The 20,250-nt window shown below is 33.9% G+C and overlaps 2 protein-coding genes across 4 annotated transcripts; one reads left to right on the top strand and one right to left on the bottom strand.

Annotated features, from left to right (window-relative positions):
* Positions 1-567: 567 nt before the first annotated feature.
* LOC131952276 (uncharacterized) lies at positions 568-5,934 on the bottom strand. Of its 2 annotated transcripts, none has more exons than XM_059314876.1 (2): positions 5,891-5,934; positions 568-3,289 (listed from the first exon to the last, which is right to left on the bottom strand). In XM_059314876.1, the coding sequence occupies exon 2, from the start codon at positions 3,174-3,176 to the stop codon at positions 591-593; it is 2,586 nt and encodes an 861-aa protein (XP_059170859.1). In that variant the 5' UTR covers positions 3,177-3,289; positions 5,891-5,934; the 3' UTR covers positions 568-590. The 2 variants fall into 2 exon arrangements, with proteins under 2 accessions (XP_059170859.1, XP_059170858.1); XM_059314875.1 differs by lacking the exon at positions 5,891-5,934 and adding an exon at positions 4,974-5,033.
* A 439-nt stretch (positions 5,935-6,373) lies between these two features.
* On the top strand, positions 6,374-19,228 carry LOC131952285 (uncharacterized). Of its 2 annotated transcripts, none has more exons than XM_059314891.1 (12): positions 6,374-6,515; positions 8,382-8,546; positions 9,306-11,209; positions 11,523-11,664; positions 12,058-12,188; positions 13,436-13,484; positions 14,443-14,557; positions 15,291-15,363; positions 15,797-15,955; positions 16,815-16,960; positions 17,816-17,967; positions 18,408-19,228. In XM_059314891.1, the coding sequence occupies exons 2-12, from the start codon at positions 8,435-8,437 to the stop codon at positions 18,647-18,649; spliced, it is 3,225 nt and encodes a 1,074-aa protein (XP_059170874.1). In that variant the 5' UTR covers positions 6,374-6,515; positions 8,382-8,434; the 3' UTR covers positions 18,650-19,228. The 2 variants fall into 2 exon arrangements, with proteins under 2 accessions (XP_059170874.1, XP_059170875.1); XM_059314892.1 differs by having other exon boundaries at positions 6,412-6,515; positions 8,403-8,546.
* The last annotated feature ends 1,022 nt before the right edge of the window (positions 19,229-20,250 follow it).

The following is a 20,250-nucleotide window of genomic DNA, read 5'->3' as shown; positions in this document are numbered from 1 at the left end:
TTAAACATTTCAGTATTACAACACCAAAACTCAATAGACAAAGTATCTTTTATTTGAAAACAAATGAAAACACAGATACTGACATAGTTATAAATAAGTCTAGTGCTTGACTCTAAAGTTTGCAAATAAAACCTGGACTCTTACCAGCTTAAGGTTTATCTTGAAAAAGAATTAGAAAAGAAAAAACGATTATACAGCTTTGCATTCTTATAAAATTAAAATAAACATGATTATTTTTTTACATTAACAGACAAGTTCAAAAACATAAGTAGTTTTTATTTAAAACCTTGATTTTTAAATGTCAAAATTGACTAAAGTGTCTAAAGTCAAGCTTTGGAAAAACTAAAAAATTTAAAATAGAATCAAGAAAACTCAATTTATTATTTACATTTCTGTTGAAAAAAACCCAAATAGAATCAAGAAATGACATTAATTATGATTTAAATTTTTGTTAAAAAAAAACCCAAATAGAATCAAGAAATGATATTAATTATGATTTACATTTTAGTTAAAAATTCAACAAATAGAATCAAGAAATGACATTATTTATGATTTACATTTTTGTTGAAAAAAAACAACAACAAATAGAATCAAGGAATCTCATTATTATGATGTACATTTCTGTTATGCCTAATTAAACTACCACGTTGAGTGAAGTGACAGTCACAGATAAAACAACTGAATGGTTTTTTCCCTGAATGTGTCAACATGTGATTATTTAAAGTTTGCAACAAGGTGAAACTGTTACCACAAATAGCACAGTTGAACTCTCTATCCTTATGTATCTTCTTATGTGGATACATGGCAGTACGATGAAATGTAGAAAAATCACATTGATCGCAGGTATACAAACGTCTTTGAATATGTTTACTTTCAACATGACTTTTGAGAATCCGCTCTGTAGTATAAAACTTGCCACACTCATAACATGGAAATGGTTTTATTTTATCATCTAAAGATACATCAAGATTTGTTTCTGGACTGAAGCCTCTTTGAACATCCACAAAACTGCTAGCAGTCTTTGTGTCTTTTCTAGGTAGGCTTCTCTGCTGAAAGTCTTTTGGCCACTTGACATGAATTTCCTGTTGCAATGGATCATCATTTGTAGCTGGTAATGTTGTCTTTGTTTCTAGCTCGGCATGCTTAGATTTCTCAAATAGCAAGTTTGTCAGTGCTGATGTTTCTGGACTGAAACCTGTCTGAACATCCACAAAACTGTTAGCAGTCTTTGTGTCTTTTCTAGGTAGGCTTCTCTGCTGAAAGTCTTTTGGCCACTTGACATGAATTTCCTGTTGCAATGGATCATCATTTGTAGCTGGTAATGTTGTCTTTGTTTCTAGCTCGGCATGCTTAGATTTCTCAAATAGCAAGTTTGTCAGTGCTGATGTTTCTGGACTGAAACCTGTCTGAACATCCACAAAACTGTTAGCAGTCTTTGTGTCTTTTCTAGGTAGGCTTCTCTGCTGAAAGTCTTTTGGCCACTTGACATGAATTTCCTGTTGCAATGGATCATCATTTGTAGCTGGTAATGTTGTCTTTGTTTCTAGCTCGGCATGCTTAGATTTCTCAAATAGCAAGTTTGTCAGTGCTGATGTTTCTGGACTGAAACCTGTCTGAACATCCACAAAACTGTTAGCAGTCTTTGTGTCTTTTCTAGGTAGGCTTCTCTGCTGAAAGTCTTTTGGCCACTTGACATGAATTTCCTGTTGCAATGGATCATCATTTGTAGCTGGTAATGTTGTCTTTGTTTCTAGCTCGGCATGCTTAGATTTCTCAAATAGCAAGTTTGTCAGTGCTGATGTTTCTGGACTGAAACCTGTCTGAACATCCACAAAACTGTTAGCAGTCTTTGTGTCTTTTCTAGGTAGGCTTCTCTGCTGAAAGTCTTTTGGCCACTTGACATGAATTTCCTGTTGCAATGGATCATCATTTGTAGCTGGTAATGTTGTCTTTGTTTCTAGCTCGGCATGCTTAGATTTCTCAAATAGCAAGTTTGTCAGTGCTGATGTTTCTGGACTGAAACCTGTCTGAACATCCACAAAACTGTTAGCAGTCTTTGTGTCTTTTCTAGGTAGGCTTCTCTGCTGAAAGTCTTTTGGCCACTTGACATGAATTTCCTGTTGCAATGGATCATCATTTGTAGCTGGTAATGTTGTCTTTGTTTCTAGCTTGGCATGCTTAGATTTCTCAAATAGCAAGTTTGTCAGTGCTGATGTTTCTGGACTGAAACCTGTCTGAACATCCACAAAACTGTTAGCAGTCTTTGCGTCTTTTCTAGGTAGGCTTCTCTGCTGAAAGTCTTTTGGCCACTTGACATGAATTTCCTGTTGCAATGGATCATCATTTGTAGCTGGTAATGTTGTCTTTGTTTCTAGCTTGGCATGCTTAGATTTCTCAAATAGCAAGTTTGTCAGTGCTGATGTTTCTGGACTGAAACCTGTCTGAACATCCACAAAACTGTTAGCAGTCTTTGCGTCTTTTCTAGGTAGGCTTCTCTGCTGAAAGTCTTTTGGCCACTTGACATGAATTTCCTGTTGCAATGGATCATCATTTGTAGCTGGTAATGTTGTCTTTGTTTCTAGCTTGGCATGCTTAGATTTCTCAAATAGCAAGTTTGTCAGTGCTGATGTTTCTGGACTGAAACCTGTCTGAACATCCACAAAACTGTTAGCAGTCTTTGCGTCTTTTCTAGGTAGGCTTCTCTGCTGAAAGTCTTTTGGCCACTTGACATGAATTTCCTGTTGCAATGGATCATCATTTGTAGCTGGTAATGTTGTCTTTGTTTCTAGCTTGGCATGCTTAGATTTCTCAAATAGCAAGTTTGTCGGTGCTGATGTTTTGGACAACTTTCTTTGTCCTGGTGGTGTTGCTGCTGCCTGTTCTACAAGCTTGGACCCAACATCACAAGCAACCACCTGATTTTTTCTTTGATGATGAGAGAAGTGTTTTTTCAGCCGTGACCAACGTCTAGTGGTGAACTTACACAGCTCACACGCAAGTTTGTCTTCAGGATGAGTGTTAGTCTTGTGGGTTCCAAAAATGGATTCATCCCCAGTGACAAAATCACAAAAACAGCATTCTATAAGCATAATGGAAGTGTGTTTTTTTATGAAATGTTTTTTCAGTTTTTTAAAACTGGAACAGTTCTTGAAACAAATGTTACAAACTTCACCCATTTGTAAGTTTTTGGGAATTTAAATTACTCTGGAAAACTTCTGCGTACACTTGGATTTGTTTTGCTTTGAGCCAATGCTTGACTGAATATCTGATGTAAGAATAGAGTGTTATCCTGGAGGGCAAAAATAAAACAGTGATAAATGTAAGGGATTTTATTAGAACAAAATTAATATATAAAATATATCCCTAACTGTATGTGCAAAATTAGAAGACATCCCAGTCTAAGTCTTCTCTGCTATTGTTTTACTTGTGTTAATTTATTGTGTGTTTCGTATTTTATTATCCATTCAGGTTAGGGTTTTGGTTAAGGTACATGATAAATATAGGGATAGTGGATAGGTTTAGGGATTTAAGGTTCAGGTTAAAGTTCAGGTTCTTGTTGAGGTTAAGGTTACTAATTAGTTTGAAAAAAAAAATGTTTAATGGCAACTTGGGTGATGTCATGTTTGGTAGAGTAGTGCAAGAATACTAATTAAACTTAAAATTAATAGCGTTTTCATCATGACACTTTATATTTTTCAATATTTCAGGTAGGGAAGGGGGAGGGGCCTATTTGTTTATCATGCTCCATTTGTATTATTTATGATAGATTCCAAAAAGGGAACATTTCAACGGTTGTTCACTGAGCAGCTTAATAGATTAGTGACACACCCTTAATAAGTAGGCGGAAGCAGAAGATCTATAAAAAAAATCTAAATGATTAATATTATAATTCTAGATTCTAGCTACCCTCTTCAGAAAATATAAATAAAATATGAAAAATTAGTAGATCTAGGCCCTTTAGTTTTACTAGATCTAAAATCTAGATCTAGTAAATATCTACTAAAAAATACTAAGGCAAGTTAATTTATAATCTTTTAAGGTAGGCCTATGTAAAATTGGCCAAAAGATGCCTAATTAATTATATTATATTAGGCCTCGGGGCCTTCAGTAATTAAAAATTAATATTTTAGTAGTCCTAAGTATAATTATTTGGCAATTTTACTAGGATTTAGAAATCTAATTAAAATTAAATGTTTCATGTACAATATTAGGCCAAATGTTGACATGTATGTAGTATGTAATACCAGTGGCGTAGCCAGGTGGGTGTCACTTCCCAGAGGCGTGGTGACCCTTCCCGGAGACAAACTTTTCTATTTGCACCCCCCTCAAACTTTCTATTTGCACCCCCCTTTCAAGTTTTTCTTCTATATAATTTGCTATTTTTTTGCCTTAGTGTCACCCCCCCCCCCTAAATGGTGTCACCCGGTGCGGTCCGCCCCCCCCCCCCTCGCTACGCCTCTGTGTAATACTAATACTAATAGAAATAATTAGAATAGGCCTATCCTATCGATCTTAATTTATAGATCTAGAGTCTAGATCTAGTCTAGATCTCGTTTGACCTAACATGAGCGCTTAAGCGACAATGCTGATTTCTTAATTTTTTAAAAATGTCCTGAAATTTAAATAAAACTTCTGGGAAACTCCTGGAATTTGTTTTTAACTTTGGAGCATGAACCCTATCGCTACTAAACTAACTAGAGTCTAGATCTAGATCTAAATTCTAAATCTAGAGAATCTAGGTTCTAGAAATCTAGATCTAGATCTAGATCTATAATTCTATATCTAGATCTAGATCTACCTAGGTCCTAGATCTAGCGACTAGGCCTAAGATCTAAATCTAGATAGATTCTAGTACTAGTAGCAGATAAGTTCTATTGTCTGGCATAGTAATTAATAATTAATTAGTAGACTGTAGTGTAGACGATACTATTCACTCAATGTCAACAATACACGTGTAGAAACTAAGGTGTTACCCTTCATTTCACAGGCGACGACAGTTAAACCAGGTTCGACAACCGCAGCAGTTTTTAAATAAAATTGGCACGAAACTTTTATTTAAAAACTAGGACTGGATTCTGAGTAAAAAAAAACGGATACGCGCACGCTTCTCTAGAGTAGACCGTCCAAAGGGATCGTGACGGTGGCCAGTGTTTCTTCCAGATTTTTTTCTCCGGGGGGGGGGGGGGGGGTGGGTGGGGGGGGGGGGGGGTAGGTTCAGATACTGTGACCACACACTTTTGCATTTAAAAAAGCAAGGTTGGAAATTGAATTTTAGCAGATATTTCAGGTTTTTAGAAGACTTACACTTTTTTTTGTAAATTGCAATAAAAATTGGTCAACGTTCTCATTGTTGATCTCTCAGTTAATATTTTTAAAAAGAATGGGTATTAATATTTTCTTCATGGCTGCCATGATATGTGGCGTCGTTAGATGGGGGGGGGGGGGGAGAGTCTGGATTTTTGTGACGATGTGTCACGATGGATGGTGGTAAGGAAATATTCCGAAATATCGTTTTAAAAAGCGTGACATCTTTGATGGATGTGTATTATTTTAAAACATTCCTCCCCCAAACATAGCCTAATAGAAAAGCACACAATTTACTTAGAAAAAATATATATAATCTACTTAAACCAGTGCCCACCCCTTTCGCCGGTAGTTTCAAGTGGCCGCTCAAATTTGCGGGCAGCCCGTAGAAGAAACGCGTAAAATGACCTCAAATTTAAAGACCATACCATATGCTATTTACTACGAATATCATTGAGAACAAGTTTGAGCCTAACATTTTTATTATTTAATTAAAACCGTTTTTGTTATATAAATTCGACATACAGTTATATTAATATTTAATGTGTACAATATTTTTTTTCCATCTGTTAAAAACTTAAGTTACATGATGTTAGACACCAGTTCTAGCATTTATTTTTGCGATCTACGTGGGTTCCAGGAAATGTCTAAAAATAGTAATAGTAGTCATAAATAAAGTAGGTCAGGATTAGATTTAACATAACAGAGCGACAAAAACAAATAACAATTTCAATAACAGTATCTTCCTTAAATTTTTAGGTTTTCCTTTTCATTTTTTTATATCTCTATTTTTTTTAAATTTATTTTATTGCTGTTTGCTTTTCTTTTTTAAAAAAGAGTCTAGCCTAGTCTAACTAAACAAAATAACACTGAACGGCATATTCGTTTTTCTTGGAATTCGGCAATAACAAAAACAAAACTGAAATTTGGCCCAAATGAAATATTTGATACTCTAGATCTAGACATTATTAATAATACAAATATAAAACATTTAAATATATTTAAAATATCAATATATAATTATCTTAATCATCGGCCTAAAAAATGTCAAAATATAGTTAATATTTAGTTAATATAATAGTTTAGTTATTCTAGGGTTAGGTTTGGTAAATAGTTGTTTATTCTTTATCGGAAATTCTGGCCTTGGCGTTTGTCGTTTAGTTGTCGTGTTTACATCTTACGCAGATCTAGAGATCTAGATTAACTATCAGGTTTATAAGACTATAGAACTCACGAATTCTAATCTTATGCTACTACCTAATCTATTTTCTAACCTAGCCTAAAATCTACATTTAGCCTTGGAATGGTTGATGTTTTAGTTTTGAATCTAGTTTTTAGGTAGTCTTATCAATAACGATAAGATAAGACTTTTAATTTTTTAAATTTTTAAATCAATAAATCTTATTTCTTACAACTTGTGGCAATGAATTTGCGTCTACTATTGTCTACTATCTAGATCAGTGGTTCCTAAACTTTTTCGAGTGGCGACCCCCTTTAAGCCCTTTTATAAAAAATAAGTGACTCGCGACCCCCATTCAATTAAAAAGTTGATATTAGAAAGGAGTAAGGAAATTAATATGCACTAAAATAAGATTTTCCAGTAGACTTTCAATATGAATTATTTTTTATAACTTTTTTAATACGATGAGTGAAATTGCATGCTATTATCTACACTCAAGTTTGCCGTTAAGTTTTTTGCTAACACGTTTTTTGCTAACCCCAACCTCATGTCATTCTCAACTTAATTTATTTCTTTGTTTTGTTTTTATTGGAGAAGTTTTGAAAATCTTTTCTCATATAGATATGTAGACACAAAAGGAACTAAAACTTGAAAGACAATCAGTTTCAAGTTGGGGTATGAAAGGTGCATATTACACCAACATTGTGGTGAAATAACCAGATTCACAACATTTCCTTTTGGCAGCCAGAGTACTGTTGTGTAGAAAAGCAGAACCTCGTGATCGTTATTCGTGTCTTTGCAAAGTTCTTTAAACAGATGGGTATAGGGCTCCAGTTTTAATATAATTTACGACTTTTTTTAGCAATGGAGTTGGAAGAGTCTTGCTGGCGATAGCATACCGGTGAATCATGCAATGGATTCCCCTTGGTTAGGGAGCTAAATCTTTTAAGTTTTTCTGAAAGCCCGATCTTGACCCAAACATAGATGACGCACCATCCATAAAAGCACCACAGCCGTTTTCCCATTTTAATCCACCAGTTTCAAAAAGGGTATTTATTTTCTCCATTGTATTTACAAAATAGCAACTCTTCTTTGCTAACATCTGAATGAATATATTTCACAAAGACAAACACAAACTCACGTCTGTTGATTCATTAACTTAAAACGCAAACAATGGTGAAAACTTTATTTCATTCAAAATTTGTTCTTTAACATCTACGGACAAGCATGCTATAACCCACTGAATAGTATTATTAGACAGAGATATTTGTTACATTTTTACTGCACTGGAATCCCCAAGAATTAATTTCACCATCTTCATCATGCATGATGCTTGTACTAATGCTGTGTTTCCTTGGTGAAAACTTCCTGTTCAATCAAATTTCTGGCGTTTGCAACTAGCTTCATGCTGACGAAAGAACTCCATATCTTTTTTGGTGTGTTCCGAATGACTCGTCTCAAAATGACGTTTTAGGTTTGAAGGTTTTATAGACTCATGACTGAGAACAACTTTGCACAGTACGCATTGCTTCTTCTCTATTCCATCTCAGTAATGTTAGTAAAGCCGAATTTCAGATATTCTTCTAAATATTTGGGTTTTTTTTTTCAATGCTAGGGTTTAGTTGGCGACCCCCAGAAAGCCCTTGGGACCCCCCCGTTTGGGAACCCATGATCTAGATCTATCTATGCTTGGTCTACTCACTCTCTACTGCTAGTCTACACATAGTGTCGCATAGACTACATAGTCACTATAGACTAGAGCATAGACTATGTCATAGTACATAATACTACATGAATGTTTAACATATGCATGCAGGTGCTTAGTATAAAATAATTAGTCTTATTTGTTAGGTCTACAAAAAATTGATATTATTATTAGAACTTGTTCTATTTTTAGTATTTTTCAAACAAAAAACAGAAAGCAGACAACCAGAGATCTACTAATTTGGAATGTTGGCAGTCAGTACTGTTTTCCTTTACTTTGGATATGGAGTAGTATTTATCACTGTTCTCATTTTGTTGATATTAAAATTTTGGGATCACAGTACTAAAAATAAAACAGGTAAATAAAATAAAAATTACTAGTCTAGAAACTAAGTAGTAACTGATAATTGAAAATTTCTTTTTGTTTTTGAGGTCGGACGTAAATGATGTCACACTTATAGGGTGAAAGGGGGTCCATTATTTTGGTGTGATGGGGGTGGGGGCCACATGTCAGATAGTGTGACATCACACTTAACCATTTAAAAAGTAATGTTAGAAACTGAATTTTAGATGTTAGAAAATTGTTCTAATAAATTGTAATAGAATTGATTAAAACATTCAATATTGTAAAGAAAAAATATTGATGGTTAAAAAAAAATTGTAGACTAAGGTGTGATGTCATTTTTTTTTGGAGAGAGGGGGGGGCGTGGTTTTTTGTGACTATGTATAACAGAAAAAGGGGTGGGGGGGGGGGGGGGGGGGTAAAAATCATCAAAAACAGTGTGATGTTATTTATTGTTGATCACTTAGCAATCCTGCATCCTACCAAACCATCCCATAGAGATATGGTTGGTCTATGTTTATATTTTTTCTGTTGATAACCATTCACCATACTTGTTCTCATAAGTAATAAACCAAACTTTTAGTTTCATATTTAATTTTATCATTTAACTAAGGGGTTAAGTTTAGTGTCATCATTTGGGGTTCAAGTATCTCTATCTGCAATTGAAGCTATAAAAATGAATGCTGAGCACAGAATGAGAGATAAATAGGCTACTCACAGTTTATTTATTTCAAGAACATTTTTAAAAAATACTTTTATTTTCTTTATTGCCAGTTTGTAAAGTTAAGTCCAAGAAAACTGTATTGGATTTAACCAAGTGCCCACAAAATCTGTACAGTGAAGAAAAACTAAGCAAAGAACAAGCTGGATCAGCTTCAGATGTTGGTACAATTTTTCACAGAAAACCCAACGCTGCCATTAAAGTAAAAGATCAAACTAATGCGGTGAATAGTATTAAAAGAATAGAACCACCAGAGCACATTAAAAAAATTTCACAGAACCATTCAGAAATTTTAGACAAAATTATTACAAGTGAAAAAGTATTACCTGGCTTTAGTTCACCAGCTCAGCCAACACCGGAATCTGTTGTAACACAAAAATCATGTAGCGAGGAGCCAATGTTTACAAAACAACAGAGTGTCACTACCAAAACAAGTGAAAGAAAATCTCAAATTTCTGAAAACCAATTAGATAAAGATACGCCTAGACGGATAAAGGTCTGGAGTACAGGTGTCATCATTCAGACAGAAAACCAAATAAAAAATCAGACAGGAAATGTATCCAGCTCAAAACAAACCAAGTCTGACTCTGTGGTCGAGGAAACAGATTCCACAGATTCAAAAACTTGTCAGTCAAAACAAAGCAAGGTTGAATCTCCAGCAGAGAAAAATAATTCAAAGACTAGTCAGTCAACAAACAGAAGAATCACAAACAATAATAGTACATCACATGCTGATGCTACAAACAATAATAGTACATCACATGCTGATGCTACTAATAATAATTCCAAAACTCAGCAGAAGGGAAATAACTCATGCACCAGCCATGACGGAAATGTTGTCAATAGCTCAGTGTTAAGTTCAAGTGAGATTTTTAAAACTTCACCTGTCACCTTATCACCTGTAAATTCTGCTCCATTTTCTCCCAATTTCTCACCACAGACAGTAGCTAGTGTCAGACAGTTTTCTTCAAGTGTTTTCAACCAGAGTGCTGTCCCTTTCTTTGATAGGACCTTCAACACTACGACTTATACAGCTAAAACAACTGTCCAAAAGGGATTCACTACAAACAGAAATGATGAGATTATGTGCGATGATTATGATCTGCAACAAGGGCGTTTGAGAACAAAAATTGAAGCACGGAGGAAATCCAAACCTGTCTCGGATAGCAAAATGGATACTGAAGATTTCCCTGATCTTATGGATGAGGATGATGACATTGATGCAGGTGACACTGGCTTGATGGAAGAAGAAGATGACGCACAATCAGGATCAGAAATGGACAGTGGCGATGAGACACAGGCGTTGGTTAGGAACTTGGACATTCAGAGCATGGACACTGAGCTGTCCAGTTACAGCAGCAGAAAGGAAGAGGTCATGACCTTGGATGAGGACTCTCAGCGTACACCGTTCAACATCTCATGGAATAAAAGTTCAAGGAAGGTCAGCTTTAACAAGGAGAACATACCTAAAATGGAAGACACCCCCACCCACACTGTATATAGAAGCTCTGGTGTCATAAACAGCACAGAGAGAGGTCAAACCTCTAGGGCTTCTGTAGCTAAAGCTTTGAGTGATGCCACACAAAGGGAAGTAAGAGCTGTAAGAAAGAACAATAACCCACCACCTCCTGGCTGTAGAAATGTGATCACTAGAGTTGTTTACCCTGATGGCAGTACAACTTACCAGCACCAGTTTAAGCCATCACCTCTAGCCCAAACACAACCTGAAGTCACACAAGTCAAACAAAGACGACCCCAGTTCTCTTTGTCCTTAGCAACCCAAGTTTTTAAATCTCTGACTGGGGGATCTCTACCAACCCAAGCTCTGCAACCTTCAACCACTGGGACTGTGACTCAAAAGGTTGAGACTCCTACACCACTAGACAAAAACTCCACAAGTAAGAGAACTACAGAAGCTGAACATTTGGATACAAAAAAATTGAAGAAGACTGAGGAGGTTGGTTTTTACATAAAAGCTTTTAAATTTATAAATGTTTTAATATTGATAATTAAGAGATGAACACTTCACTTATTTCCATTTCCAACCATGCTTAATTCATCTGTTGAGGACATTTGTATTTCATTTGTTTTTGTATTAACTCTCTCTCTAACTATTTGAAATAGGGCATATGGACGGACAGACAGACAGATGTAGATGTAGGTAAAATTAAATACTTCGAGAGAGTTAATAGTTCCTGCCTAGCTGTCCGTATCATCTAGCATTTTTAACTAACCCAACAAGACTTATTAACAAATGTGAAACCCCTCAGGTGAAGCAAGAAACTAGAAGCAACACTTTAGACAAGAGGAAACAAAAGAGGAAGACATTGAAGAAAATGTGCCTCATCAAAATAGCACAGATCAAAGATCAAGAGAAAACAGATCCTTCTATGGAGGTGTTCATTACTGAAGGTAACTTGCTAATTGTATGGCTATTGCCCTGATTCCAAGGTACACATTCAAATAACTTCACAGGAAAACTCAATTCTTTAGAATGTTGCTTAAACCACTTATACCTTCATACTTGATAGCAAAAATCACCTAGTTACAATTAGTTTGTATTATAATTGTTAAAATAAATTTAATGACCTTGTATGTAATATTTAAATAAGATAATTTCAAGTTCATTTAATATTAAATACATTTTGAGAGTAAAATTAAGTTATATTTTACATTTTTTGTTGTTGCTATTTTAACTTATTCCTTCAACACTTTTTACTATTTTCCTTACTACTTTCACTTTTTCCTTGCTATTTTCACTTTTTTCCTTTCCATATTTAAAAATGTCCCCATGCCATTTGCCAGAGAGACCCATCGAGTGTGACGGGTGTTTAGAAAAGTTCAGCACATCAGAGATCAGCTGGTGTGAAGATCACCACAGGATATGTTTGGCTTGTGTTAAAGCTGCCATTTTACAGTTCATCAGATCTAAAGAGGTTTGGTTTTCATTTCTGTACAATATATCCATAGTTAAAAGATGTTTGTTTTTTAATTTCTGTAAAATATATCCATAGTTAAAAGATGTTTGTTTTTTAATTTCTGTAGAATATATCCATAGTTAAAAGATGTTTGTTTTTTAATCTCTGTACAATATATCCATAGTCAAAAGATGTTTGTTTTTTAATTTCTGTAGAATATATCCATAGTTAAAAGATGTTTGTTTTTTAATTTCTGTAGAATATATCCATAGTTAAAAGATGTTTGTTTTTTAATCTCTGTACAATATATCCATAGTTAAAAGATGTTTGTTTTTTAATCTCTGTACAATATATCCATAGTCAAAAGATGTTTGTTTTTTAATTTCTGTAGAATATATCCATAGTTAAAAGATGTTTGTTTTTTAATTTCTGTAGAATATATCCATAGTTAAAAGATGTTTGTTTTTTAATCTCTGTACAATATATCCATAGTTAAAAGATGTTTGTTTTTTAATTTCTGTACAATATATCCATAGTCAAAAGATGTTTGTTTTTTTTAATTTCTGTACAATATATCCATAGTTAAAAGATGTTTGTTTTTTAATTTCTATTGAATATATCCATTCAATCAAAAGAGGTTGTTTTTTTCTAAATTCTGTTGAATATAACTATCAGTCAAAAGATGATTGTCTTACTTTCTGTTTAATATATATCCATAGTCAAAAGAGGTCTGTTTTTACTTTTTGTGGAATATAACTTTCTGTCAAAAGAGCAGGTTTTTTTTTTTTAGGTTTTCTGTTGAAGGTGACAGTTCAGCTGTTTCAGTGATTACTATTTTAATTTGGCTATAGATTTTACAGTAAATTGAAATGTGTATAACAAAGTATTAAAATGTTGGTGAGCTGTCACTTGATACACTGATACTAAGTTGAGCTCACGTAACCACAAATAATTTGTTCCTTCAAACTTTGGGAGGAAAACTTTCAAGCAAAAAAAAAAACTTTTCAAATCTTGGGGTGAACCAGAGATGGCCATCAATATTTCAGAGCTGGGTAGACCCATGAATGAAAGATGGCCAACAATATAACAGAGCTGTGTAGACCCATGAATGACCCATCAATTAATGAGAACACTAATTAGCCTGGCCATCTTTGACATAAAAAAATAAAGTACTGACCTCTCTGTTGTTAAACTGATTACCCCTCCTGTTTGCGTATTTAAAAATGACCTGATTTATCTGATAAATTGTGTTGTATAACTTCCAGACTAGGTTGGTGTGTTGCAGTGAAATGTGTGAGAACTCCATTGGTCTAGGTTTGTATTTCATACATTCTGTGACATTATACACATTTCTACACATTTTTCTACACATTTTTCTACACATATCTTAAACTCACATTTCACCTCTCATTACCTGGAAGATTTAAAACAATTGTAATTGCTGAAATTTACCTGTAATTCTCTTCAAGGTTCTGTTATACAAATCACGCTCCTAGGCCTCACAATTGTGAATTTAACCTATTGTGGGTTTAACCTATTGTGGGTTTAACCTATTGTGGGTTTAACCTATTGTGGGTTTAACCTATTGTGGGTTTAAAGTATTGTGGGTTAACCTATTGTGAGTTTAACCTATTGTGGGTTTAACGTATTGTGGGTTTAACCTATTGTGGGTTTAACCTATTGTGGGTTTAACCTATTGTGGGTTTAACCTATTGTGGGTTTAAAGTATTGTGGGTTTAACCTATTGTGGGTTTAAAGTATTGTGGGTTTAACCTATTGTGAGTTTAACCTATTGTGGGTTTAACGTATTGTGGGTTTAACCTATTGTGAGTTTAACCTATTGTGGGTTTAACCCATTGTGGGTTTAACCTATTGTGGGTTGTAAATGACTGCCCTTGTCATATTAAGTGGCCTGGTGTTATGGGCCTTGGTATATGTTCCATCTACTCAGAATGTGGGCACAAAAACACATTTACATTGAACTCAAATAACACACAATCTAGACTGTTAATTATTAAATATAACTTAACTGTTCAAACAAATAAAAATGACACCACAAAACTTAACTGACGTTTAAAATATAACTTAACTGTTCAAAAAAATAAAAATGTCACCACGAAACTTAACTGATGCTTAAAATATAATTCAACTGTTCTAATAAATAAAAATGTCACCACATAACTTAACTGATGCTTAAAATATAATTTAACTGTTCAAATAAATAAAAATGACATTACAAAATTTAACTGATGTTCAAAATATAATGTAACAGCTCAAATCAACCCTCAAGTGGACAGAAGCTTGTATGAGCTGCTGAAACACAAATTGGAAAAACGTCTGGCTAAAGCTGAAAAACAAATGATCGTAAATCTTTTTGAGAAACTTTTGTAAGTGCTAGACCACATGATCGTAAATCTTTTTGAGAAACTTTTGTAAGTGCTAGACCACATGATCGTAAATCTTTATGAGAAACTTTTGTAAGTGCTAGACCACATGATCGTAACTGTTTTTTGAGAAACTTTTGTAAGTGCTAGACCATACGATCGTAAATCTTTTTGAGAAACTTTTGTAAGTGCTAGACCACATGATCATAAATCTTTTTGAGAAATTTTTGTAAGTGCTAGACCATATGATCATAAATCTTTTTGAGAAACTTTTGTAAGTGCTAGACCACATGATCATAAATCTTTTTGAGAAATTTTTGTAAGTGCTAGACCACATGATCATAAATCTTTTTGAGAAATTTTTGTAAGTGCTAGGCTGGCTATAGGTTTGTCTACTTAATTCAGGGGTATATTTTAATTTTAAGGGCTTTGTCTTAAATTGAAAAATTTTGACAGAGGTTCTTGGTAGATAAGCAAATTAAAAATGAGGTTGCCATTAATATTAGGCCATATTAATTATTGATCAGTAAATAATAATGAAATAATGTCTCTAAATTTAAAAACAAAATATTTTGGAACTATATTTATAATAAAATATTGTGTTCATGTTGATTAGCTATGTTAGTTCATACTGATTGTTAGTTTATACTGATTTTAGTTTATATTGATTGTTAGTTCATACTGATTGTTAGTTAATACTGATTGATAGTTCACACTGATTGTTTTGTTTGTTCAGGTGTACACACTGCAAGTTGGAAATCTTGCAACCTAAAGATGAGATTTTTTTTCAATGTTCACACTGCAAGCAGGTAATTCTCAATTATTTTTTTTAATACGCAAAATTGTATGAGGATTAGTATAATAATTTCCCATTATTTAAGGAAATACTATTTTCTCTTTTGAAAAATTTTCCGCCACATTTTGATGAGTGAAATTATTTCTAAAACTTACATTTCAGTTTTTATATACTGTTAGATTTTCTTGAAATTTTTAATTTCGACTATTCAGTGATGATGTTGTTTAGTGGACTATTCATTGATGATGTTGTTGGGTGGACTATTTAGTGATGTTTGGTGAACTATTTAGTGATGATGTTTTTTGGTGAACTATTTATGTGGATGTTGTTTGGTGAACTATTCAGTGATGATGTTGTTTGGTGAATTGTTCATTGATGATGTTTTTTGGTGAACTATTCATTAATGATGTTGTTTGATAAACTATTTATGATGATGTTTATCCCAGCAAACTGAGTTGTGTAAAATCTGCCACAGACCTAAAGGTGTGCCAGACAAACACGTTGAGTGTAAAGTCCTGCAGTACGCAGGTAGTCACTGCTTCACTGATCTTCATTCCTTCCCTGATAACTGGGAGAGGGTCAACACTCTCTCAGAAACTGATGAGGTAGGATTGTAATTATTTTATTTGGCTAATTAGAGGATGTTAAGAATAATGTAAGTTCAGAGTATTAGATTAAAGACAGTTTAAAATATTGTCAAACAATTGCCTAAGTCAGGGGTCGGCAACCTTTTGAAGCGGAAGAGCCAAAAGTTACAATTTTCAAAATTTCCCTGGTTTTAAAGAGCCACTAACATTTTTTTATTTCAAATATTTTATTTTTTATTAAGATTATTAGTATTTGTGCAAGGAGCTAAAGGGCCGCATCTTGATATCAAAAGAGCTGCATGCGGCTCGCGAGCCGCAGGTTGCCGACCCCTGGCCTAAGTGACTTTTATAAATATTGAGTTAATATTTGAAATGTATTGTTCTCGCATTCTACAAGTATCATTTTTTGCTATCTGTGGCCAAGGGACCTGACATTTTTCATCTAATGTATTATGTCACATCATGTCATCATATCATGTCATGCTGTCATGTCATGTCATATTGTCATGTCATGTCATCATGTCATGACCTCATGTTATGGTTGATCATGTCATGTCATCATGTCATGCCGTCATGTCATGCCATCATATCATGTCATCATGTCATCATGTCATGTCATCATGTCATATCATGTCATGTCATCATGTCATGTCATCATGTCATGTCATCATGTCATGTCACCATGTTATGTTTGATCATGTCATGTCATCATGTCATGTCATCATGTCATGTCATCATGTCATGTCATCATGTCATGTCATCATGTCATGTCATCATGTCATGTCATCATGTCATGTCATCATGTTATGTTTGGTCATGTCATCATGTCATGACCTCATGTTATGTTCGTTCATGGCATCATGTCATGTCTCCACAGCCCTTTGACTCCCTGTGTAGTGTTGAGTTGTCCAGTAATGAAGGGAAGGCAGTGGTCAACATGTTCTCTAGAACAATAGGCAGCAACACACAGGTCAAGTCCATCATGAGAATACAGAAAACAAAACAGTGGCAGAAATATTGTCTGTGAGTAGAAAATTTATTGGAAATTTCTATCTGAAAACACATTTAAGTAATAAAAATTATGTTTATTTCTTTGTCCCTTTTTTACTTTCTCGTATATACGTAGTATAGAGAAAGTATTGTAATCGTGCAAAAAAAAAAAATCGAGATTTTTAGAAATCTCGACGTTTTACACCTCACTGATACGGAAAAACATAATTTTGCAATCTGGTCCGTATGTCTGTGTGTGTGTGTGTGTGTGTGTGTGTGTCTGTGTGTCTGTCTGTGTGTAAACACGATTACTTGAGTACCATTACAGCTAGGTTGATGAAATTTCATATATAAGTATTATATCAAAATCGTAGATCCGTATCAACTTTTGAGCGATTTCCGATAACCGGAAGTGGTACTTTTTCTACTTTGAATTTTTCAAAAGCCTATAACTTGAGTACTATTTCAGATAGATAAATGAAATTTCACATGTAAGTAAAAGATCTAATTCTCTACCTTCTATCAAATTTTGAGTAATTTCCGTTGACCGGAAGTACTAATTTACGCTATTTCCGATTTCTCAAAAAACGCATGTAAATTTATAAAGTACTAATAATATTGCGCACTATTATGCACATTTGGTTTTGGTGCTCGCTTGGTGCGCAATTTTTTTTTCTACTAGATTTTCTACTATTTTTAAAAGTTTAAGTAAACAAAAATCATGTCTATATTCCAAGTTGACATCCCACGTAGTGTTATATTAGAATTTTCGAGAAAGTTTAGGGGAGATCACTCCCGGTTTATTTTGGCTCATTACTTTAATTCTTAAGTTTAGTTGTAGCCCTTTGATTTGTAATTTGTTTATTCTGAGTTTTTCATTTCAAACAGGAAGAGGAAACACATGGTGGAGGAGATAGGGCTTGACAAGATCAAAGAACGAGCACTCTTCCATGGAACCAAGAAAGAAAATATTGATTTGATTTGTCAAGAAGGTTTTGATATGAGAGTCAAAACTGCCAATGGTGCTTTATATGGGAAAGGTATTTTTTTATGGTGCTTTATATGGGAAAGATTTTTTTTTATCCATTATAACTGAAATGGTAACTTGATCCTAACTTGCCTTAAACCTGATGGCACCAGTAGTGCAAAGGGTGACAACCACTTTGTTTCAACTAACTCAGTTCTGGGCATCTCTCGTCAGTTTGGCCCACCTAAGTCCCAAAACTCTTGCTTTACTTTCTCTGGCACTTCTCCGGGATTGTCTTGCTCTGCCTATCTTCTTACATCCCTCCAGTCTAGAGCCCACTTACCACTACAGAATATTTGGCCCCACTGCTATTTTACCTGAGAAATAAGGTTAAATTTCTTCTTTATTTGTAAACTACTATTTGAAGGTAAAGTAATTTATATTATTTATTTACACTAGTCAAACTAAGGTAAAACCACAATAAATATAAAACTGATATTTAAAAAATTCCAGGAATTTACTTCAGCCCCCAGTCGAACTACTCCAAGAAATACGCAGCAGACTGCAGCCAGATGTTTATAGCCCGGGTCTTGTGTGGGTATTCAACCCGGGGCAGCTCAGACATGACCCGCCCACCCAAGCACAGCTCAGGCCGTATGTATGACACGTGTGTGGACAACGTGGACCGGCCAGGTATATTCAGTGTCTTCGACAACGCCCAGTGTTACCCTGCCTATATTATAGAATACAGTTAACGAGGGTTTTATATTGTAAGTAATTAATTTACAAATACTTGATTCCATTAGAAGTAGACATGAAATTTTTTCTAATGTTTGTTGTGCTAAGAAATTTATTTGATTAGTTGTTGCATTGCACTTATTATTTTTTTCTAGCTAATCTTTCACTTTTAATTAACATTTTATTATTGATGAATATAATTATAAACATGTCCAACAAGTTGATGATATTACTTGTTCTCTGTTTACTTTTACACTACAAATATTAGGTTTACAGATATAAATAACTTAAATTTTTTTCAAGCGTAAGTTTTTCAGCTTTAGTATTGTGATAAAATGTAAGGTGTATTATTTATAGAGAAAACTACAACTTTTGGGGTAAACCAAAATAAAGAAATGTTTTAGACCACTGGTTCAAGCTAATTCAAGTTATATTGTGTAACTGCATAACATGGTAAAACAAATGTGTATATTTAGAAGCTGTTATATTTGTTATTTACATATTTATATGTTTTACATGTATTATACCTATACAATTTTGTGATTTTTAAAAAAACAAGTATTGGATTACCTAACCAATGTTTAATATACATTAATAAAAACTTAAATTTTTGTTACACATTTCTCTTGTTATCTGAGAGACTGTATTGCGTTATATTGTGTAGTTATGTTTGTTGTAGTTATAGTGGAATATTTTCCAAATGTGATTTGTCATCTAAATTTAATGTGTTTTTTTGTATATGTTAACATGACTTATTTGAGGGGGGTGGGGGAAGGAGAGTTTGTAAGCTAACTAGAATAATTACTACACTCTTGGGCTCTTCCAACGAGTTCTAATATCTAAGTGACGGTTTTCAGGTTTGACAACTCTGTAAGTAAGCAACGGTTTTAAATGCAGAGTTAGTTCCCTTAGACCAAAATAGAATTGTTCTATCACCTTTCACATCGTAGAAGATACGAGGTGGTTTTTGTGCCGCTTATTTTGTAAATTCAATTTCTTTTTTTTTTATTTCAGTTTTTTGCAGATTATACATTTTCACTTGAGTAAATGAGTAATTTTTACTTTCTCGTATATACGTAGTATAGAGAAAGTATTGTAATCGTGCAAAAAAAAAATCGAGATTTTTACAAATCTCGACGTTTTACACCTCACTGATACGGAAAAACATAATTTTGCAATCTTGTCCGTATGTCTGTGTGTGTGTGTGTGTGTGTGTAAACACGATAACTTGAGTACCGTTACAGCTAGGTTGATGAAATTTCATAGATAAGTATTTTATCAAAATCGTAGATCCGTATCAACTTTTGAGCGATTTCCGATAACCGGAAGTGGTACTTTTTCTACTTTGAATTTTTCAAAAGCCTATAACTTGAGTACTATTTCAGATAGAGGAATGAAATTTCACCTGTAAGTAAAAGATCTAATTCTCTACCTTCTGTTAAATTTTGAGTAATTTCCGTTGACGGGAAGTACTAATTTACGCTATTTCCGATTTCTCAAAAACACATCTAAATTTATAAAGTACTAATAATATTGCGCACCATTATGAACATCTTTATTCGGCGTTCGCTTGGTGCGCAATACTTTTTTCTATGAGATTCTATTCTATTTTAAAAAC

This window comes from Physella acuta, unplaced genomic scaffold, assembly GCF_028476545.2.
Source record: "Physella acuta isolate Inbredline_101_S28 unplaced genomic scaffold, ASM2847654v3 ptg000863l, whole genome shotgun sequence".
In the NCBI taxonomy this organism is placed as follows: domain Eukaryota; kingdom Metazoa; phylum Mollusca; class Gastropoda; family Physidae; genus Physella; species Physella acuta.
Note: the sequence above shows the minus strand (reverse complement) of the source record. Positions and strands in the feature narration are given on the sequence as shown.